Below are 23,723 nucleotides of genomic sequence, written 5' to 3'. Positions count from 1 at the left end.
AAAACACGTTTCTGTCTTGATTCGTACAAATTCCAAAACGTGTGGGGGGTAAAGGGGTGGGAAATGTGAAAAATACAATAGCTTATTTAGTCAGTTGTTCAAGATTTTCTAAGCGAAGACAGCATATTTCATGTAAAGTGGCGAACGCGGACCGTAAGTTTAAATAAAAAGAAGAAGAAAAAAGAAAAGTAACATTGTTAGCGATTTTGATTTAAGTTAAACGAGTTTAAAAGATATTCAACAAGTTCTATCAACGCAATAATCCTTATGTGTTTTTAGTGATACATGCTGTACAATACACTGAATTTTTTCTCTGTATGTTTCCGACATCTAAAATTCATAGCTGCAAACCATGAATTTCGCTGCTACAACAGGGTGCGGTGACGTTTCATGAAAGGAAGTGTTTAGTTCTTTTGGGAGGGGCTTGTTGTTTAGTTTCCTAAGAAAGTGTAACGTCAATAATTGGTACAGTAAAGGGCTATAACTGTTATTTCCGAATACCTATAGGTGTATGTACAGATACGACGGTTTGTAAAAATCATCAAGTAGTAAGTAACTGCGTCGTTCGCAACGAACTGCACGAAGCAACAGTTAAGCAGAGGTGTACGACGAAGGAGGATTACTCGGTGAGTTTGTTTCAAGTTTCAAGTTGGTCTGTTTCCGTTTTCGAGACCGTTATTGTCTATTTCAGGAGCTTGACGTTAGTAATAGACAGAAAGTCATTGCCGATTGTAACTCCAAGTGCACCGTTATGTCGAGAGAATGGCTGAGATGTTTATCTGGTGCGTGTCAACGGTGACCAAAGTATCGTATCGCATCAGATCCATCATTTGGCTCGCGACGCTTGTTTCACTTTTGCCCTCGTGGATAAAATCCCCCTCGTTGTTTTGTAGATACGATTTTTATATGTATACACGGTGTACAAATACACATTCTGTGAAGTTTACCTACAAACTCAACATATAACCTATATCTAATCTTCGTGGAAAGCACCTTCACATCATGTAATTATATAGTATACTTGGTTAGATGCTCACTGAAAAGTCCCTTGGTGGCCAGTGTCACACGCAGTGGATTCAGAACGTCACCGACGAGGAAGTAACAAACGCTGCTGGAATAGATTGCGGTAATGAAATTTTCATCAAAATTTTTCGTCGCGAGAGGCAAAATCGGTCTAATTTTAAGCTTGGCTGACACTGCCTCGACTGACTACTTCGATAAACGTTTAATTTCGTGAGCTCCCAGCTTTAATGACTATGCAGATTTGCAGTGTTTTTTCATCTGAAAAATGCTTTAGACGCGTAATTTGGTGACTTTGATCATAGTTATATTGCTCCGTTTTTCCATTATTCCATTTGTCTTATTTAAATGGTAGGCTTTTAGTCTTTCCTGTAATTGCTTTCAGTTTTTCTCTTGTCTAGTTTCTCAAATGAATCCTTGAACTCTCGTGCTATTGAAATGTTGTAGTTTGTCTGCAGTAATTGATGAGTTAAAGATGTTTGAGTCTCAGCATGTCTTTAATGCATTCCTTCCATTTACAGTAGGCTTATGCAAAGACAGATATGAAGTCAGAGTAAATGTTTGACCCAGTTCTAACATTGCAGGCCTTTCTATCTTTATCTCTCATGTAGCTCACTTCAAGTCGACGACCGAAAATAGCTACAAGTGATATTAAAAGGGCCCCATAGCAACAACCTCTTTGTTGCTGTTTGTTTTTATCCCTTGATCCTTGGTATCAACACAGTAAGTAATCAACCGAAATCAACACTGCCCCTGGCAACTATGTCCCAAGCCCTGAAACAAGTCTTCAACAAGGATAGGACATTCCGGCCGAAGCGCAAGTTTGAGCCTGGAACTCAGCGTTTTGAACTGCACAAGAAGGCCCAGGCGTCGCTTAACGCCGGCCTGGACCTGAAGCAGGCCGTTCAGCTCCCCCATGGCGAAGATCTCAACGACTGGGTGGCCGTACATGTGGTCGACTTCTTCAACCGCATCAACCTCATCTACGGCACCATCAGCGACTCCTGCACCGACCAGTCCTGTCCCATAATGTCAGGCGGACCCAAATACGAGTACCGCTGGCAAGACGAGCACAAATACAAAAAACCCACTGCTCTCTCCGCCCCCAAGTACATGAACCTGCTAATGGACTGGATCGAAGTTCAAATCAACAATGAAGACATCTTCCCCACTAACGTCGGTAAGGGAGGGAAAAATGAATAGTCATGTGACCATTCTGCCCGGTGCTGAGAGAAAGAGTGATACTCAGAACTCTAAATGAATTTAGACGTAATGCATTTAAACGGGACAGTGGTTCCATTCAGTGGTAAACAGCAACTGTATTGTAGCGTGTTAACGGTGAAACGGATCCAAAACTCATCTTTCCATTCATCTTTGCAACCTTAACCTGCCATATGACTGGCTTTGGAAGCATCCAAGTGATGCCCTTTAAAATGGGTCATATAATCTGCAGTGAGGTATAAATAGACTGGGCCATTGGAAACGGGTTCTTAGAATGCAGTTAGACGAGCCTTCGCCAAACGTCTTGTCAGTTTGATTGATGGGTCGATTTGTGTTATGGCAGGATCACTGCTCATATATATATATATATATATTTTTTTTTTCAAAATGTGCGACGAATTTCATTTCCACAACAGTGGTTAGGGTTTGTTTTACAACCCTCAATATCAGGTTTTTACGACGTTTCGATATCGGGTAGCGCAGTAGTGCACAATGAGTCATTTAGATGAAAATAACAAGAGCGGAAAAGACATTAAGAGTCATTATATATGTATTTATTTTTTTGCTTGATACAGACATACTTGATGATATTATAGCCACTCTTGACATAGATCTAAAAAAAATAGATCTTGCATCCACAGCGTTCTCATATCATTATTGTTTCCGTTTTCCAGGTACTCCTTTTCCCAAGACCTTCATGCAAGTTGCAAAGAAGATACTGTCTCGTTTGTTCCGTGTCTTTGTCCACGTCTACATTCACCACTTTGACCGCGTGAGTCAGATGGGAGCAGAGGCTCACGTCAACACCTGTTACAAGCATTTCTACTACTTCGTAAAGGAATTCAACCTCATAGACCACAAAGAGCTGGAACCACTTGTAAGTCCAGGTGTATCATGTATGTGTGTGATATAAAGAAAGTGAATGTGAAGTGAGTGGATGAGGGAGAGTAAGTGTGAGTGAATCCGTATACAGCCATCAAATAAGCCATCAAACGGTCTTTTTGAAACGGGTCAAAAAAATCCTACAGTTTTTTTTTTCTTTTCTTTTCTGGTTCATATTTATATTATCATTGGGAGAAAAAAGCTTAAACGTTTAGTCCCCACATACAGCAGTTTGACTGAATATGGTCTAATGAGTATAATAGAATTAAAAGTCGCTTTTTTTTGTTCCTTATAGATGAATTATTAAATTAATTATGGTGTAGCATTCAAGTTTTATCAAGTTTAGAATTGCTTCTATTAGAAATGGTCCCATGAACCTCTGCATCTGTGCTCAGGAGGTTTAAGCAAAGGTATCTGACAGAGAGTTTTAAACTCCGAGACCTTTTAAAAAAAATACGAGACAGTCAGAATTCTAACCATAACAGTGATGACACGCTGAACCTCAAAGACATGATGGAGAACTGAGAGGGTGAGAAGATGACTCGACTATGTTTTCCACGCAGACAGTCTTGACACTTGGCATGTAATGACAGGAGAAACTCGTGAAGCAGAAAAAAACTCTGAGGTCACAGACAAAGTAGAAACTTAATCTGTGGACTCAAGCTCATGTGTCACCATTGGATCAGATTACAGACATACAAGAGCGAGTCTGTGGCTTTTTTTTTTTTTTGCATCCTGGCAAATCCATGACCTTATATTCACTCCCGGTGACATTTTTTTTTTTTTTTAATTGCGTCATGAATGTGGACCGACCTAAGACTTCATGGAGCCTAGAGATATTAAAAATAAACAAGAGGTGAAACCGTCCATTTTAGAATGATCTTTATTGTCATTATACTCAGGTGCAGTGAAATTTCGCGTGGCTTCTCTCAATTTAGTTTAAAAAATAAGGCAAGTAAATAACAAATAAGTAAACAATAAATAAAGCAGCACTAGAAAAACAGCAGTAATGGCAGCTTAATGTTTGAAAAGAAACAAAATAACGGTATCAGCAGCTTAATGTTTAAGAGAGTGGCGTTTGTGCACGTACAACTTTTAGAGAAACAGAAGGCACTAGTGAGATTATAAATTATATTTACACATTTACAGGGTTACAGAGGTTATACATTGTGTCTGTGGTAACAGTCTCTCGGGGTGGAGGTGTGTGTGCGTGCGTGTGTTTGTGTGTCACAGTGTTTGTGTGTGTGTGTGTGTGTTACAACCCCTGATGTGTATGTGTGTGTGTGTGTGTTTGTGTGCGCGTGTACATTTTGTCTAACTGTAAGGGATTAACGCATGGTGTTGGCAGGTATTATGTTAAGGTAAAGTTTGCCTGACTAATTCCTGGTCACTTGTAAAGTTGGCTCAAATGTCTCTGCAGCGATGTTATAGATTGTCTTTTCTTTCTCTGATCAACAGAAGGAAATGACATCACGGATGTGTCACTGAAATGGAAGACCACTGACCACATCCCCCAAGCAGAACAAGAGAACCATCCGAAAAGAAACATAGAAGATAGAGGGATAAAAATAAATTCAAAGACTATATTTTTATACACATTAAAAGTACTGTAATATTCTATTTAGCAGGAAGAATGCTATACTTCCTTTACTTTATTAATGTGTAGGCCTTTGAGAATTTTATCAAAATTCAGTATTAAGTAATCATGTTTTGTACTTTCAAATTTGCTCCTGAATCATTCCTGTGTTTTTGTTTTACCATTCCTATCCAAAGTTTTGAATTATGTATGTGTATATTTATGTATGTCGCAGAGACATTAAATGTACTTTGACTCACCAATATTTCTTGAGAATGATCAATTATTTAGGCCGATATTCTAACTGCTAAAACGATGCTTGGACGAAGTTACTATGACCACCATCAAGCTAAGCTAACTGCGCAAGTAACCGACCACATGAGAGAGTATCATTTTACCATTTAAAAATTAATTAAACGTTCTCTCATTGTCATTATTTTTGGCTGCACAATTATTAACAAGAAGAGCGTGCATAGGACACCCAAGTATCTAGTCACAGGCTGCAGTTCCGAGTACTGGGGTTGTAGAATAATGATTGTTACGTAAGGCGATGGAAGAATTATTTTAGAACGTATAAGGAGCGTCAGATGTACACTAGGTGGAGCCAAAATGCATTGAAAACGATGTGGAGGTGACGAAATCTGAGAGTGTTATGAGTAGCCGGAAATCAAGATCCTGTCTAGCGTGTTACATGTGCTGTAGTCGAATTAAAATCGCTGTTCAGCAAGTTACTTGTGTAGCGCAATTACACAGCTCGCCATGTAGCGGAAAGTCGAAGTGCAGTTTGTGTTAGAACGCATAAAGGCTATTCATATGTGTGTTATTTATATGTGTTTTAAATTATAAACAAAAGAAACCGTGGGCCCCAATATGTTTATAGTCACTAGGTACGTTATCACCACAAAGACATACGAATACATCACACATTCACTAGATTCACATATACACAGACACACAGGTCAAATAGAAAATGTCATTAATGAAAGCGTGTAGCCCTGCATAATAATTTAAGCTGGCATTTCTTATTTCTCACGTTCGTTTTGCCTATGGGTAAAACAAGTATTTTGTGGAAGACGTGAGCGCCCGTCACGTCAAAAACAACCGGCAGAACTAAGGGCATGGCATTCAGTTTCAAAGAACTTGGTTAGAACGGAGGTTTACGTTTTCGAACATTTATCTTACAAAGATTTAGATTTACAAATGCCCGCATGGACGATGCGTGAATTTTCGAGAAAAGTCTAACAAGTCTGATCTTGTGGGCATATGGTTTACATTTTGCGAGCAATCTCCGGTACACACCTTGCAGCAATACATACGTTATGTTATACATGTGTTTGTGTGTGTGTGTGTATGCGTGTTTGTTCTAGCCATGTGCTACGACGATTACATTATGTATTATATATTACGATATTATGATTTTAATTGCATTGCAATTATTGCAGTTTCAGTACTTTCAGTATTTATTTGAGTTTATCAGAGAATGTGGGAATGACTAAAGTAGCCTAACAAATGAATAGTTGCTAAAGCTGTAACTGTAAACACAATGCAAGCACCCAGTGTGAGAGTGTAATACTGATAAGATGATGAGATGACCTTAAACAATCTTGTCTTTAGCCATGCCGAAGAGTACAGCCACTTTTGTAGTGGAGGTCTCCCACCCCCCCTTAACCTGTATGTGCTTCATCTTGAACTGTCCTTCGAAAGCACGCGCAGAGCGTGCGTTACGTGCTCACTGCGACGCTTGCCGAATACATGGTTGTTTTGCCTCTAGAATGTACTCAGGAGATCGAGACGACAAGTAATGTTACGTCAGTGTGCGTCACTTGTTATGTATACTGTTTCGGTAGGAACGAAACAAAGTGTTCAAAAAAACCCAAAACTCCATTCATCGCTCTTCGTCGTAGTAATCGTCAACTTGAGAGATAATGTAATGTGTTGTAAAGCTGCGTTCACATGGCCGAAATGGTTGAAGTCGGAAATCGGCGTCTCAAACCACTGTCAACAACCGAAGGTCTTTTAACACAGCAGTTCCGATACTTGCCACGAAAATTCACGGTTGAACAACGCCGCAGCAGAAAAAACCTGCATTGAGTACGAATGAGTTGCAATCGAATTAATTATTGTTTTAGTTGCATGAACCAGTTTTACAGACAGCCTAACTTCAATCGGATTGTTTTATGCACATTGTGCTCAAACAGGACTGCACAATATATTTGATTGTTGTGGTCTACATGTTTTTACATTTTGCACACTAGTTTTTCATGCCTTTCTATTCTATCTAGTCTAATCTACGCAAGGTACTTAAATTATGTAAGTGCTAAATTATGCAAATGTTTCTGTGACCCGAATAAAGTTGAGAAGAATTCCATTTTCGAGGAAAAAAAAAGATTTCTGAAAGACAGACATTGTTATGTAATGTGTACTGAGAACAAATTACCTCACCAAAAGAATATTTTCTGGGACAGATGAAATTCCTCTCGCTGGAGGAACAAAAACAGAAGGACTTGCCAAAAACTCCAATTTTTCAAATCCCTGTGCTAAAACATAGTTCAGTTTATCTCAGGTCGAAGGAATTGATTTTCAAATTTATTTACTAGTGTTTTGCAATAATGGTTCTGTGAAAATTTTAACTGTGACTTTTAAACATGCACAGCATTAAGTTTCTTCTGCTACGATCCAATAAAACTCTCTCTGTAACAATGACATTGCTAGCTTGCTTTTTCTGTACTTTTATGTGAGAGACAGTTGGTCTGTCCTGAAAATAAGTGCAGTTTGCTGCCCTGATGTAGGTAAGCTTTATGTAAATTACTGGCTCTTGGCTCCAGCTGCTCATGTTTCTATCTCTCATGAAGTGTGTTTCCAAGAAGGCTTCAAGCGCTGAAGGAGTGTGAATAAATCTTCACCATGTCTACATACAAGCTGACTGTGGAAAATCTATGTGGCCAAGAGGTAACAGAAGAGGCCCTAGTGATTTGTGTACACACACACACACATACACACGCACACACACACACACACACACACATTTACATACATTTGGACCCACCCACTATTCCCCCCTCCCACAAAAAAAAACATTTGCGCACATACACACACACATACACACACTCCTTGCCCATGTGTATCATTACTGAAAACAAATGCTTTTTTTTTTTTAGCTACACCTTTAGCAACGTGTTTTAAATCTAATTTTAGTCAAATCCACTGCACGTTATGTTTGACATTCTGTGTTAAGTCAGAGAGTCTGTATTTTAAGGTAAATCTTATGAGTCTGCCACTCTTTCCTCAAGGAAAGAAATCCCCTTTGAAGTGCAGATGACCCTCTCTGTGTGTCGATGTTAATGATTCTGTGAGGCTCTCATGTCCAGGAGTTAGAATACCAGAATACCATTTGGGTTTTTTTTTTTTTTTTTTTAAGGCGGCCCTGTAACTGCTGTTAAGGAGGGGCCTTATTCCTTAACCACATGGCTTGTTTGCCAACATAATCAGTTATTGCGTCATGCGGTCTTCTCTCACTGAGCAGAGGATAGCACTTTTGCGCAATGTTTGCTGCTGTTTTTATGCCTCAGTATAACGGGCCAAGAGATGTTCTCTTGGATGAAAAGCCCTACAAGGCAACTGAGGGACTCAGTAGGACATGGTGATCATTAGACAGGATTTGTTGACAAACAATGGCCTATCTGCAGACAGGATTAGTGGAGTTCACCTCTAATCTTTAACCCTGGCCCGGGAGAGTAAATTAAAAGGATAAGTATTGCAACATGTGGCATTAGTATTAAAAAAAAAAGGAACTAGTTACAATATTAAAAAAAATTCGTGGGCCAAACATAACTGCTATGCATAATGGTTTAGGGATATCTCTCGGTACATATCTTGAAACCTAACCTTAAACTCATTACTTGTCGAACTCCGAGCAAAGTAACAGGTCATTACTTTTCGAGGAAAGAGAATCAGCAAGGCGAGGTATTTCATTAGCACGGACTTAAGAGACACAATCTCTTGACCAAGCATTATTGAGTCAGCAATTCATAAAATGCGTCAGAGTCATGAGCAGGAGCACAAGAATACATCTGAGTCACTCTCCATCTTTGTCTACCGAACCCTCCTTTTTCTCTGAGATTCTTTGACCAGTAACAACATTAAATATGTTTTGCCCCTCATTATATTCCTCAGTGATGTTGTCAAACATTTTTGAAGTACGTGATGAGAAAATAACTTTATGCCATCGCAGAAGGTAATGTTTTGCACACCGCTTCACAAACATCCAACCTAGCCTCATTCCCCACTAGCATTACTTCATACACCTGGAATTCATTCTTTGTATACCAAGTACCTGTATGATTCTGACTATTTGATACCAATAGATTATGGTTTTTGCATGCCAAATGTTGTGTCCTTCTGGACTGTTGTCATTGTCTTTCAATGTTTACAGTGCGGTTGCATCAGAAATTGGCAGAATGTAGAGTGTAGGCTTACATTATTTGCAGAAATGTGCAATAATGCAAAAGCATGTGGACTTGCAAAACATTGATTATTCATTGTTGGATCTCCATTAAAAAATATATATATATTGCTGGAAGCCAAAAAGGGGGAAATGCAAGTACAAAGTACCTTGAAAGGACACTAGGCCATCACATACTACCAGGACAGCTTCCATGTGCGAAGGTGTAGAATTTGTTTGTATTAAGCGTTCCTTTGGAGGAATGTGGCACCGTTCCCTCACGAGAGCCGATCAACGCTATTGGAAAATGCTGTATCTGAGACATTGTTCCGGAATCTCCCACAAACGTTCGATTGTGTTTAAGTCTGGTGACTGAGGGGGCAATGGCACATGGGTAACACCGTTGTGACACACATACTGCAAAAAACATACTGTCACGATATTGTTGTGTTCATCCAGGTTGGACTGGAAATTTGTCAGTTGGATTATTCCAAAAGTGATCCACTGAATGAGACTGGGGTGAGACCTTACATAAATATCAGTGACGATACACAGTCAAGCCCACTGAAATTACACTTTCAAAAACAATTTGGATCTGTTAAATTTAACAAACAAATCCTGACTAAAAAATAATACTTCGTCACGACTCATGAGACTTATTAGGAACGAAGCAATTGACCACATGAGATCAATACAACATCAGGAAAAAAAAAAATAAGCAGTGATGTGAATTATTGGCAAAAGAACCCTCTGTGGATAAAGCCATCATTGTCCCAGAATGATATCCTCCTGATAGTAAAGAAAAGCTGCAGTGTCAGATGAATGTGAATGTGCACAGAATCATTCTGTTCACACACAGGATTAGAATCAAGTTTGCCTTCTGGGGGATCAGGGCACCCATACCGCGCCAAAAAATTCAGCCCGTGCCTTTAGGTCTGTGGAACCCCAGGACCCTCCATTAATGGACTCTGGACTTTGCTTTCATCTGTTCGTCGAGAGTATACCAAAGGACGGTGATATCTCATTTCTCTTCTCCCTGGTTGCCTATAGATTATACACTCTTTGCCCTTCTCCACTTGCATGTGCACAGGTGTTGTGAGCAATTCACACCCTGTAATCCACGATAGTTTTCCTGCTTTAAGGTGTTGATGGACTGTTCTTGTAGAAACTGTTTGTTCATGTTCTCTCTCTCTCTCTCTCTCTACATACACACACGCACACACACATATATATATTTATACATACATACATACATACATACACACACACACATTCACACGCACGCACGCATACATACATATACATGTGCATGTGCCAGTTCTGTGGTTTTCCATGACGTTTTGATGGCGATTAATGGAGCTAAAGAGCGAGCTTTATTTGTGCAATAATGAATTTTTTTTTATCATTTGTATGCTCTGCATGGCACATAGTAATTTACAGTTCAACGAGGCACCCTCTAAACTCGGACCACACTTCGCACGTAGCTTACTCATGTGATCAACTGACTGTGACAAACATCGTTCGCTGCGTGCTCAGGACAAACGAAGGATGGGAAGTGTGTTTACAGTTAAAGGGGCGGGATTAAGTATAGAGAGGGGCGGTGTAGCTGACGTGAGATTATAAAAAGCCTACCCTCGTCTGTAGTCATACCTTCCACACAATCAGAGCCATAGGTCCACAACCAATATCTACGGCCTAAAGCACAGGGCCACTACACGGCGTCAAGACTGGAGCTTTAAAAAGAACAACGGGGTAGGAGAATTTTTCGAATCATGTACCACTGTTTGCTTTTTTTTGTAATATGCTTTGGAGGAAGGAAAAACAAAGTAATTTATCTGACGGATACCCAGGATTTAAGATATTGTCCTCAAGCTGGCTAAGTTAAACAACAATGAAAGGGCTCGGGCGTAACACATTGTGTGTAACATTACCTTTGCTCTGTCGTTAAAATCTAACCAGTCATTGACTAACGAGCAGCTTGCTAGTAATGTTGGTTGGCATTTTCGTTGGACTGCCTTTGCATTGGCTAGACTGATGTAAATTAAGAACATTTATGCTGTCGATGGTAGACATTGTCTGAGAATCCAGTATGCTTGTTATGCTAGAACCAGTGATGGCGTAGAGTTGATTATTTTAACCATTTCTCTCAAGATTAGTTCACCATGTCTGACTATTTGAAAATTAAATGTTCATCAGCTTTTGCGTTGTGATGTAATAAGTTTTGGACTGAGCACAAAAGATCGCAGAATTTGGACTGCATATTCTCTCTTGGGTTCAAACATGAGGAGAAAAACAATGTTCAGGTTATATAGCCACGTTGATTGCTGACTAGAATAGTAACGTGAATAATGTTTTGTTAACCTGACCGATATAACCCAAGTTATTTCTGTTCAGCTTAGTGGACTAGTGGTGACACATTCCTGTTGCAATGTTCATTGATGGCTAACGTTATAGCTGGCTAGCCGCCTCACTAGATAAACACTCTGCACGTTTCACTTTGCGACGCTAAATCCACTTGGATTTGCTACATGTCGCTTTTGTGGTTAGTAATTAATAAACCATCAGTTTTCCGCAGTGTTGAAGTTATTCGAGGTGATGAATTACAATTACTGGTAAACTTTTTCAGGTTTCCCGTCTAAAGCACTAAAGTCACTCAACGTCGGATTAGCTAAGTGCAAACTGTCACTCAAGCTAAGACCACCGTTGTTGTCGCCAGCCATCAATCCGAACGAAAAATCACACAATCCGGACAAAATGGTGCAAAACAAGATTACCGAAGTAACGGGGTTCCATCGCTCATTCAAGGTTGGTTATTTATCCGTTCCCCGTGATACTGCACTGTAACGATGACTGTTGGTTGCATCAGTGAGTGCGTGTCAATGGTATGAGTAACCACGAGAGAGAATGTTGCCAATCTCAATAACTTATTTTATGTATCACTTAATGGGATATTCTTTCTGCAGGGTCAAAATCCCTTCGAATCTGACGAGTTTTCAAAAACTGGTTCCCATCTCCTTGAATCTGCCTTCAATTTTGATTGTTCCGCCCGACCTGGTTGGTATTTTAGTTGCTGTTTATCTTAACTCGCAGCGAGTCAATGTTTTGTTATGTTTAAGTGAGCCTAGCGCTAACGTCAAGTTTATATAAATCAGCTCTTTATCGCCACTTATTTTGGATCTCAGTGTGTTTACCTGTTTTTACTGAACATTCACACATCTGGCCTACTCTCTTTTTCTCAATTTTTTTTTACATGAAGACATGCCGTCAAGTCAGCCAATCGACATCCCAGACGCAAAGAAGAGAAACAAGAAGAAAAAGAGATGTCGGGCCACTGACAGCTTCTCAGGACGATTTGAAGGTGAGTCAGAGAGTGCAGAAAGATGCCAGCACATTTTGCTGTTCCCTGACTTCTTTAACCTGTGTTTTTTGGGGGGTTTTTGTCATGATAAAGAGTCTGTTATCAGGGTTGCGGGCGTGCCAGCACATGCAGAGGATCAGCCTGTGGAATGCAGTTAAGGAAATCTGAAAGTGAAAATGTTTTCACTAATGAATTGAATTTGTTTTCAGATGTATACAAACTACAAGATGAAGTTCTTGGGGAAGGGGCATATGCAATAGTTCAAACCTGCATCAACCAAATTACTCAGAAGGAATATGCTGTAAAGGTAAAACGTTTGTTTGTTTGTTTGTTTGTTTGTTTTTTTTGGGGGGGGGGGGCGCATCCACTCATGGAAATGTGTCATGCAGTCCATTCCAAATAAGTATAAATGCAACACATTTACAATGGATGCTCTATTCATTTATGGTGTTTGACACCGTAAGTGCTTTTTTTTAGGTCATGTATACTGTTCAGTGTATTCTGATGCTGTGTTTTGGAAGTGACTTAATTGTTTACGGATGTACCCAGGCGACGCAGCGCGGTGTGAAACCGAATCGCTCGCTCTAACACAGACACGCGTCTGTGTTTGTTTTGTGTTTCTCATTGTTTCACGTGCCTGGGTTGTGAGCTTGATATGGGCCTGTTACATTTCTAAAGGCAAGAAGGGGGGGGGGGCATTGTCATTATCATCTACCTGAGAATCATTCAAATTATGGCTTTTTGGTGTAGGGTGGTAATGGCATGATATTGTGAGATTTGTCAACTTCCACTGTAGTTTTTTTTTTTTTTTTTTTTGGATAAGACATTTGTCAGTTCTTTGCAACTATGTAAAGCACCTCTCTGAGTGAATTCCCCCCCTCCCCCTAATGAATTGCTAACGTGACTTACGTGACGGGGATGTCGATGAGAAGAGTCATCCTGCAGTAAATTTGAGCCTTCATTGCTGGCTCAGCAAAGAAATTGTTTCTTCATTGTTTTTGTTTCGCTGTCCCTGTGTGCAGGGCCAATCACATTCTTAATTCGTCTGTGTCCTCCCCCACTCTTTGTTCCCATTGGCTATAAGGACAGTCACTGGCGGGAACATTATGTTCTGGCAACACTGCCCAAACAAAGCGTGGCTGAGAAGAGGGCTGGGTTAGAGGCTGTGATTGAAGAGGTTTACAGTTTTTCACTTTTTCTTCCTCTCGCTCGCCGCATAGTTTAGAGTTGGGGCGGAGCTTAAAAACGTTGAAGTCCCGGGGGGATATTGCCTCATGCTTTGAGGAAGTCAAATTTTGTGAAATTCCAGTAGGTGTTTTCCTGTCTGCCTACGTGAGGAAGCAGTGTATTTCAATACTGCATTACCACAGATTGCAGATTTGTTTTTTTAATTTTTTTTTTACAAATGGAATTATGTAACTGAACAGATTTGATTTGTCATTGGTAAGAATTTCTGTTGGATTTGGTTTAAAAAGCAAATAAAAGAATAACTTTTGTGCACAACAACAAACACCCCCCCAAAAAAACGTACCTTTTAACTTTATTGTTTGCATTCCTATTACTTCTTTGATTTGCAATGGTCTCAAAGAGTCAATGAAGGAGAGAGAGAGGAGGGGGGGGGGAGTTGTTTTGAAAAAACGGCTCGGTTTGGTGGGGGTCTCGCTCGTCAGAAAAAGTGGGGTCAGTTTGGGCTAGAAAGGAGCTCAGACAACTCGTACCAGATGTTCTAATCTTCTCCCTCCCCCCCCTTACCCTTAAACGGTGGTTGGTGGTGGGGAGGCTCTGGCGTCACGGGCTGAACAAAAGGCTGAATGAAAACAAGCGAGTAGCCAATCAGACTGCATCCGAAGCCTGCGTGTTTACGAGCTCGGCTTGATTTACAGACCTGCAGTACGACTCTGTAGGGGCCCCACTATCTCAGCAGAGATTTACAGTCTCTCTTCAGACACCGTCCCAGTTTGTCTCTGAAACTGTAAAAACTGGTTTCGACCCCCCCCTCACCATTTAGAGGATTAGAAGTTACATTCTTACCTTCACAACCCCCCCCCCCCCCCCCCCGCCCCCTCATTTAAACTAAAAAGAAAAGCAAAAGAAAAAAGGCTTTAAAGCTTTGAATAACTGGATTACGACTGTCGTGGGGTTTTTTTTTGTTTTGTTTTTTTTTTTTTTTGACATGGATAGATAAACCATTTGGGTTGGTATTTGGTTATGAAGACAAAAGATTTGCTTGCTTGCTGCTGAGTCAGAATTGCGATAGTAACACCGAGGTTTTGAGAATGGCACCGGCCCGAAACTGCACTCTAATCCTAGACTCTCATTGTGCGCCTGCCTGCTGACTACCAATGGGGGTCTGCAGTTCAGCTAAGCATGAAGTCTAGCACGTACAACACAGACAGATGGGACGGAATGGACAGGTTCGGCTGTCAGCAGTGGCGTTTGTCTCAACATGTGTCTCATTCTCTACAGATTGGACTATATTTAACTTAAGCATTATTGTTGTTTATGGGTTGCTTGAGTTCTGGGACTTGTGTGTTATTTGAGTCCCCCACCCCCACTCCCTCATTCCTTGAGATGTCTTGGGAGTATTTTGACTGGAATATAGGTTGCATATATAAACTATATTTAGAAATATGGCGCCTTGGACTTCTACCTCATTCGCATCTGGAAAAACTGGGTTAAGTCTTTTTTTTTTTTTCCCCCCAAAGTGGTACAGTAGTGTGGCTTATGAATGTTTAGAATACTTAAACCATGTGTTTACTTAACTTTTTACTTGACACAGTTTTAAAGACAAATGAACTCTGTCTTAAGCTATAATTCGTCATGTTTTTGCAAGTCTAACCCGGAGTTGTTGTGTCCCCCCCCCCCTTTCTAGATCATCGAGAAGATGCCAGGACATAGCAGGAGTAGAGTCTTCAGGGAGGTTGAGATGCTTTATCAGTGCCAGGGTCACAGGTACTACAAATTCCTTCCTTTACTGTCGCTTTAAGCAGGCTAAGAGTGCTTTTACTGTGTGTTTACTGCTGCTGCTCAAACGTCTGCGGTAATGGTCATAGCTAATTTGTATTTACTAGAGTTCATTGTCTGCTTCTGGTGTCTGAACATTCCTTGTTCGTCTTCTCAGAAATATCTTGGAACTTGTGGAATTCTTTGAGGAGGAGGACAAGTTTTATCTCGTGTTTGAAAAACTCAGAGGGGGTGAGTTTTTATTTGTCACAGTGGCTTCCCTTGTAGTATTACAAATATTTCACAGATGGAAACATTCCCTTTTCTGTTTCATTTTAACCGAGTCTCCGGCTTATGTACTGCATGTCCAAAGTCTCAGAAAACATTTAAATGTGTTTTTGTTTTTGTCTTTTTTTGCAACACAGAGCTAATAAGTGTTGAACTCTCCTAGGTTCTATCTTGACCCATATTCACAAAAGAAGGCACTTCAGCGAACAGGAAGCCAGCATTGTGGTGCAGGACATTGCTAGTGCTCTGGACTTCCTACACAATAAAGGTGAGTGGTGCCTCAAGGGCAGTAAAGGGAGATTGACAGGACAGGAGAGATGAGGTTTCATGCTGGGAGTGGTCGGCCCGAGGAATTTCAGTGAGAAATTTCGCTTGGTGTAGGAAGGGGATCTTGAGTGTAACACAGTCTCATGTATGATGTTGGCTGGAAAAGCAGCACCGTGGACTTCTGGGTAGTAATGGGGGAGAGGTGAAGTGTCTCACGTGTGTCTTTGAATGGACTGTCAACTAAAGGATCAGTCATTTATTCTTAGCTCTGGTATCACCCCCCGCCCCTCATAAATTACCCGATATCGGTCTGCTGTTGAAAACTTGAGTGTAATCAAAGATCATTTCTTTCCTCCAAAGGTATGGCCCATAGGGACCTTAAACCCGAGAACATATTATGTGAACATGAGCATAAGGTAAGTTGTGTGTGTGTGTGTGTGTGTTTTAAACATATTTGCATAACAGATTCAAAGGGCATAGCAATGCTACGATAATGAAAGTTTGATAAGACTTCCATCTACGTAAACATTTCTAACAGTCGTGCTCTTTGCGCAGGGTTACTTGCTTGTCACAGCTGAAATGACCTTAAGTTTTTCCTCCCCTAGATCTCACCTGTTAAAATCTGCGATTTTGACCTGGGTAGTGGAATCAAGCTCAACAGTGACAGTTCACCCATCTCCACTCCTGAACTCCTCACTCCTGTGAGTATGCTACAGCTGCTATTAGCTATCTGTTTGGGGCTTTCTCTTCAGCTAATATTAAAATGACCTTTGTTATAAATAGGAGAGAGAGAGGTATTGTTGGGGGCAATGGGAAACGGTAAACACGGACTAACAGCTGTGACGGGGGTGGGGGGGGCTATGCTCGGTCAGAGGCGTTTCTCATTGTTTCTGCTGAGTGTGTGGATTAGCTCGGCATTTTACAGCGCATTTCGTTATCTAGGACAACTTGCTGGAATGCTATTGGATGAGACATGGTGGTGTCACTTTAGAGAAGCCTTCTCATTCGCAAAAAAGAAAAAAAAAAAACCCTGTTTGTTGCTTTCAAGGACCAAGTTTATGACTAGCTGGAATCTGAGAAACAACAAATCCTGAATTAGCCTCCCTGTTTGACATTGACCCTTTCCCGGCAGCTCTGTTCCTCTATCTCGTCCTGAACGGATATCTCCTCCATTCAGATATCCCGACGGCCGTATCTGCCTGGCCTTCTACCTATCAGCGAAAAAAAAAAGACGTGAGTCATAGACGGGAATCCGTTTCAAGTTAGGGGAAAAAAAAAAAAAAAAGAGAGAGAGCGAGAGAGAGAGAGAGAGAGAAAAAAACCACGAAACGCTAGATTAAAAGAAAAAGAAAAGGAAAAAAAAAAAAGACGAAACACGTGAAATGTAGTCATTTACCCAGAGCCAAGGTCTCTGTTATGTTTGTGGATGAACAGTGGTCAGAGCCACGTGGCTCTGGCTGGACTGAGACAGATGAGAGCAGGTGAAGTAGGGATGGGGTAGTGCATGGTGTTGTAAAGGGGGGGGGGGAGTGTATGGTGAGAAATGCGGAGTTAGAATTGGGGGGGGGGGGTGCCTTTCTTTGTAACCAGAGCTGCCCCGCCCCCCCCCCCCCCCCCCCCGGCAGCCTGTTGGATGGCTCTGACTCGGACTATTTGTGGAGAGATAAAAGGGGGTCGTGGGTCTCACGTGTCCAGTGTGTGAAGCGATGGGAAGACACAGGGTTGTAGGTTTACCCTCTGTCCCTGCTGACAGACCTTTTGAGTAATGTACTCTTTACAGAAAAATGACCACCGCCGCGGTACAGCGCATGTCGTAGGGATGATGTTGTATGTGATGTCTTGAATTGTGAATCGTGTTTCCAAGTCTTGAACTGAGTGGAAGTTGTAATTAAAGGGTTATTGAGATGTAATGCAACCAGTAGGTTAGTAACACATGAACTTTCTCTCTTGTGTGTGTGTGTGGTTTGTGAGACAACACATTTGCTTTTGAGAACACATTTGTGAAAGTTGGTTACATCTAGCATCAGAACATATTGTGCAATTTTATTTTTAGAGCAAAACATGTTAAACGAGGAAGTAATGTAGGCCGGGGGAAAAAAGGAAAAAAAAAAAAAAAAAAAAAGAGTAGTTGCTTGGGCATATTTAAACTTGATAATCAGTTCCACTTTTGCCTCATGCCTCTGTCGTCTCTGTGGAACTGCCGTTTTGAAAAAACAACCAGGCTCACACTTTATTCCTTTGGCCCCTGTAGGAGGGTTCTTTCTCAACCTACCCCCTTCAGCACATTTGGGACTGCGTTTTTTTTTTTTTTCTTTGTTTTTAATACTGTGGCACAAAGACTGATGCCTAGACAGGCTCTGAGGAAATCTGTCGTTGCCCTAGCACCTAGCAACTGTGTTGTGATTGGCTGGTTGAGAGGGAGGGTGAGGAGGTGGTTTGTGTGGGAGTGGCCTCAGCTCTGGTCATGCGCTCTACTTGTTTTTCTTGGGCTTGATCCCAGGGACAATCTTATCTGATTTTCTTTTTCTTTTCTTTTTTTTTCTCTCTCTCTCTGCACTCTTGTTAACTCTTACTTGTTTACCAGAATGGTAACTTACCTTTTCCCCTGAATTCAGCCTCAAACCCTCTAATGCGCTGTAAGATTCCTGTACATAATTTGAATAGGGAGCATGATTTTTTTCTTTTTTCTTTTTTTGGGTTTCTCACATGGTGTTGTTATGAGTATGCAGGTAGTGGTGGTGCTTCAGGGGAATTTACACAAGTTCTGAGAAATAGATACATGTAGCTTCCTGCCTTCAGAGCTCCGACAGTACGTAGCTGTGTGTGTGTGTGTGTGTGTCAGTGTGTACACCACACCTTAAGAGGAAATTCAGATCAGGTTTAGCCGGCAGGCTGGTGAAATATCAGTGTCATAGGCCGAAAATGAGTGCGAGAGCATGCCTTGTAGGTTTTTTTTTTTGTTTAGTCACATGGACAGGAAAACCCCGGTTAGGTTTACCGACGAATCCGCACGCATCAGCTGATCGGCCTCTATCTCTGAGTCTAATCTATCTCTAAGCAGAAACGCAGCAGGGAAAAATGCGTCTGATGCAAGGCTGAGGTGGCCTTGCACCTAGACGGCTGCGTCTGGTGTGCTTGGAAAGTTTAAAATCTGCTGCACTGTTATCATTTGAACCCCCCCCCCCCCCCCCCCCCCCCCCCCCAAGATGTTTCTCTCCCCGTATCTCTAGCAGAGAGTGAATCGGCACCTCTTGCCGCATGCAGGAGTAATGTACTTGGGTTTCAGCGCAGAGGCACAATAGCATGTGACCCTTCATTGGATAGTCACAATACTGTTGCAGGAGCTGTCTTTTTTTTTTTTTTTTTTTTTTTTTTTTTCATTCTTTCTTTTTTTTTTTTTTTTTTTTAAGCTTTCCTGTTGTTCCCAGTATGTCAGTACTTAGACTCCGCATTTCTCTTAGGCTGGATGTGTTCGAGGTTCTTTGTTGTCAAGGTGGGGGGTTTTTAAGAGCTGACCTGAATGTAGGGTGTTGAGGGATGGTATGAGAGAGAGCGAGAGAGAGCGAGAGAGAGAGAGAGAAGAGGGGGTTGAGCAACAGTGAAGTCTTTGTTTGGTGTTTGGATTCCTGCACTGCGAAATTGCATTACATAAGGGTGCAGCAGGGCGGAGCAAAGAAGACAGCTGGGCCATGGCACACAAAAGGAGACTAGCTTTGCAAACAGGCCGTTGGCTTTATTCTTATAGATCAAGAAAAGACTTTCATCCTGAAAACATGACCTGTGATTCACTGGATCACCTGAGAAGATAGCCTGGAGGTTTTCCAGACTGTTAGCTAGTTTTTTTTTTGTTTGTTTTTTTTTTGTTTTTTTATGGCTGTTTTTCATGCTACTGACGTTTCACCCTATTTAATTTTATATTAACCGTGATAACAGACACCTTGTGTAATAGGGCGTGTTGGGATGAACAGCGAGTCACATGAGTTCTGCCGTTTTTATCAAGTCAGATATACCTGATAATGCCGAACTAAAAAACTGCTAAAAAAAACAAAAAAAACAATCTGGAATTCCAGACTGAGATTCTAGAAATTGCTGCGTCAAACTTTTCAGAGCAAGGTCTTAAAACATTAATTTAGAAAGGTGACAACTTATCCATTTGAAACAACAACAACAACAACAAAAAAACCCTTTTTGCTTTATCTAGACTCATCTCCTTGTTAGAAATTTGAACGAAGAACAAAGCCCTTCTGAGACCTTAAAGTGGTTAGTGAAAATACAGCTGAGTTTAGAGGAATGCCTTTGTGTTTGTCCTGCTGATCTGATAACCCGTCCACCGCTAACACAAAGAGTTTTGCGCTTTCTTATCGTGCAAGGTTTGTTGGGTAGATGTGTTGATGTTATGTAACCAACGAGCTTGACTCTGGTATTTGGGCTTTCTGGTCCACTCGATCTGCTTTCCGTGCTCTCAAGAGTTTGACCTGATTTCAGCGTCTGTGGGTTTTTAGCTGTGTGCACTGTAACGGGGCCTCCCTACGTGACCTCCATAACTGCTCTGTTACTCAACATAAAATATTACATATGGCACCGAGTTTTCCATATGAACCACGTAATTGAAGCCCAAGAGTGTGGGCTCATATGAATCCATCAGCGTGGCTAATCCATCACCCCCCCCTTGCCCACCCTCCCCCATCAGCTACAATGAACTCTCAGCACCCCCATCCACAGACTACCATGTGACCCTCACATAGTCTGTCTCAGACGTGGTGGTGGGCTATGCTGAATATCACATGATGTAGCAGCTGAATGGGGAAAATGTCTCCCGAGGGCTCCAATTCAAACAATCTAGTTATAGACCAACCGGGAGGCTGCAAAGAGCCTATATGTTTTGCCCACAATGGTTTTCTTTTTCTTTCTTTCTTTCTTTCTTTCTCTTTCTTTCTCTCTTTTTTTTTTTTTTTTTTTCCCCCCTTCCTTCGTTCTTTCATTTGGTCTCGTTGAAACCACACCCCGCTTAACCGCTAGTTCCTGACATCGCCTCGTGACTGTTTAGCAGTCCAGGTGGTGCTTGTGTACTCTTTTTTTTTTTTTTTTTTTTTGTTCTCTTCAGCATGTGACTAAGCATCCTGTGTGTGTGTGTGTGTTTGTCTTTCGACAGTGCGGTTCCGCAGAGTACATGGCACCCGAGGTGGTGGAGGCGTTCAACGAGGAGGCCAGCATATACGACAAACGCTGCGACCTGTGGAGCCTGGGAGTGATCCTGTACATCATGCTGAGCGGTTACCCTCCTTTCGTGGGCCGCTGTGGAAGCGACTGTGGCTGGGAGCTGGGGGAGCCCTGCCACGCATGTCAGGTGAGGCGCCGTCCGTTACCTGGGGGCATCGGCCCCCCCCCGAGCTTGCGTTCTTAATGACGTCAGAGCCTGCACCTGTAAAGGTATCTGAGAAGGGATACCCCCCCCCCCCTCCCGTGCTTTATTACGTTTGACACGTGAACGGGTGAAAGGGTCACATGGCGGCTGAACCAGGCCTTTTGAAGGGATGGGTTGCTTTTCTCTTGTTAAGAAAAGGAAACTAGAGTACTAACGTGTTGTTGTGCGTTTGACAGAACACATTGTTCGAGAGTATCCAGGAAGGGAAGTATGAATTCCCTGAGAAAGAATGGGCTCATATTTCCCCCGGTGCCAAAGACCTCATCTCCAAACTGCTGGTTCGGGACGCCAAGAGTCGACTGAGTGCCGCTCAGGTTCTGCAGCACCCTTGGGTACAAGGGGTAAGCACCCATCTGTAGCACGTTTTGGGTTCAAAGGAGGAAGACTTGTGACTAAATAGTTTGAATGGAGTCATGAGTGTTCAGAAAGTGTATTAATCTGGTGCTGTCCCTTTTTTTTTCCCCCCCCCCCTTCAGGGAGCTCCTGACGCTCTTCCATCATCAAACCTACTTCAGAGGTAAGTTCAGCTCCTTTACTTCACTATCTTGGCACAAACATTGAGATTCTGGACGGAAGCACGAAGCCCGAAGCTTTAAGCCCGAAGTGCTAAACATGTAATCTTGGATACGTGATACCGCTGTTATAAGGGGGGGTAATGTCAATCTAACCTCTCTTGGCTGCCGCCTTGTCTTAGGAACAGCAGTGCCAAGGACCTGACGTTCTTTGCGGGGAAGGCTGTGGCCGTGAACAGGCAGCTGGCCGAACAAGACGACATTGAGGAGCAGCAGCAGCAGGAAATGGCCCACGTCGTCGCCGCAAGCGCCTCTTCCATGCGCCTCTCTCCTCCTTCCAACTCCAAACTGGCCAAACGCAGGCAGAAGAGCAGCCTCCTGAAGGGGGCTCCCGTTTCCGCCTCCGAACTCCGGCAGCTCCTGGCTCCGCTGGTCATCGTGGGAGATTGTGCCTGACTTCCTCTGTAAAAACAAAAAAAAAAAACGCCTCAGATCTCTGGACAAACATTCTGTCTCTGCTGCCGCAACCGACGCAAACCTAGCCGCCCCCCCCCCCCCCCCCCCCGACGCCATGGTTTTGGACTCATCTGAACAGAGTGATTTCCCCACCACCTCCCTTCCCTTATCCTGTCTCTACAGCACTTTCAGAAGCACAGTGGTCTGGTCAAGACAGAACATCCCATGTCCAGACTGAGGAGGGGGGGGGAAGGGGAGGGGCTAGGACCGGGACTGGTGTTTATCTTTTTTGTTTGGTTTTTTTGGGGTTTTTTTTGTATTTCTTTAAGCCCAGTGACGGAGCATTTTAAACGAGCGGAAAAGACACCAAAGGACTACCTTTCCCACCCTCTCACACTCGTGCTGCTTCCATGTTACAACTGGATCCACTGTGAATTTTTCATGCTCTATATATATATATATATATATATATATATATATATATATATATATATAATATTTTCAGGAAGGTTCTTGTGCCTGTTCTTGTGCCCCACCCCCCTCCATCTGCAGATATATACATGCTTATGCAACTTATGATGAAGGTTATTATGTCTGACATGATTCAGTGGAGATTTTACACAAAAGCTGGTAACCAGCGCAGTTCGTGCCTGACTCCCATCTTTCATACGTTGCGAGGTTGTTCAAAGCCTCTAAATTCCTGCTGTCAGTTCACAGGTCTTTCCCTTGAACCCTATGGAATTGTCCGTTTTTTAAAACTCTTTGTTCTGGATTGGCCTTAAAATAACAAAAAACTCAAGATGAAATGCACTTCAGTATGGAGTGCCTGAAGAATGTTAACAACCCAGAACGATATTATGGAATATGAATTTGTACGTAAGCTCTTTCTGTAATTGAACATTCAAATTCCCTCGAAGGGAATTGGTTAAAATATGTGGGGGGTGGGTTTTTTTTTTTTTTGGATGTTATTTATCTGGCTACATGCCTCAGGTCCCCTCCCAAAACTTGTTTCTTTAGTCGAAGCCTTGTAAGTCCAATTGGCATGCTAAAGTACACCGAAGAGGTTTGATAATAATTGGACAGTAGTTATGATAGTGCTGAGGTCGCTGATGAGCGGTACAATGGCTGACATCACAGTTCTGGCGTAAACATCTGTAAACATTGTCGCCACCAGTATAGTCATTAACCGTACACTAGCAGATTATTATGTGGTTATGTAAGCACATGTTTGCTTATATGTCTACACGAATAACTTGCGCTGATATCAGGGAAGTAAGGCTTTGAGCACATTCTCCCTCGAAAGAGAGCACCGCGGTTGTTCTCAATCCGTTCCG

General features: G+C 42.0%; 2 protein-coding genes across 2 annotated transcripts; both read left to right on the top strand.

Moving 5' to 3' along the window:
* The first annotated feature begins 480 nt into the window (after nt 1–480).
* Nucleotides 481–4,962, top strand: mob3a (MOB kinase activator 3A). Its single transcript, XM_030784171.1, has 4 exons — nt 481–626; nt 1,632–2,200; nt 2,916–3,118; nt 4,582–4,962. Exons 2-4 carry the CDS (start codon nt 1,783–1,785, stop codon nt 4,609–4,611), a joined length of 651 nt encoding a protein of 216 aa, XP_030640031.1. The 5' UTR covers nt 481–626; nt 1,632–1,782; the 3' UTR covers nt 4,612–4,962.
* Nucleotides 4,963–10,794: 5,832 nt separating this feature from the next.
* Nucleotides 10,795–22,486, top strand: mknk2b (MAPK interacting serine/threonine kinase 2b). Its single transcript, XM_030783905.1, has 14 exons — nt 10,795–10,892; nt 11,766–11,945; nt 12,104–12,194; nt 12,397–12,498; nt 12,708–12,805; nt 15,371–15,450; nt 15,620–15,693; nt 15,893–15,997; nt 16,357–16,412; nt 16,602–16,697; nt 21,149–21,343; nt 21,598–21,762; nt 21,898–21,938; nt 22,116–22,486. The coding sequence occupies exons 2-14, from the start codon at nt 11,895–11,897 to the stop codon at nt 22,387–22,389; spliced, it is 1,428 nt and encodes a 475-aa protein (XP_030639765.1). The 5' UTR covers nt 10,795–10,892; nt 11,766–11,894; the 3' UTR covers nt 22,390–22,486.
* Nucleotides 22,487–23,723: the final 1,237 nt, after the last annotated feature.

This window comes from Chanos chanos, chromosome 9 (assembly GCF_902362185.1).
Source record: "Chanos chanos chromosome 9, fChaCha1.1, whole genome shotgun sequence".
Classification (NCBI taxonomy): domain Eukaryota; kingdom Metazoa; phylum Chordata; class Actinopteri; order Gonorynchiformes; family Chanidae; genus Chanos; species Chanos chanos.
The sequence above is the reverse complement of the archived record's forward strand: the minus strand, read 5'-3'. Positions and strand labels throughout refer to the sequence as shown.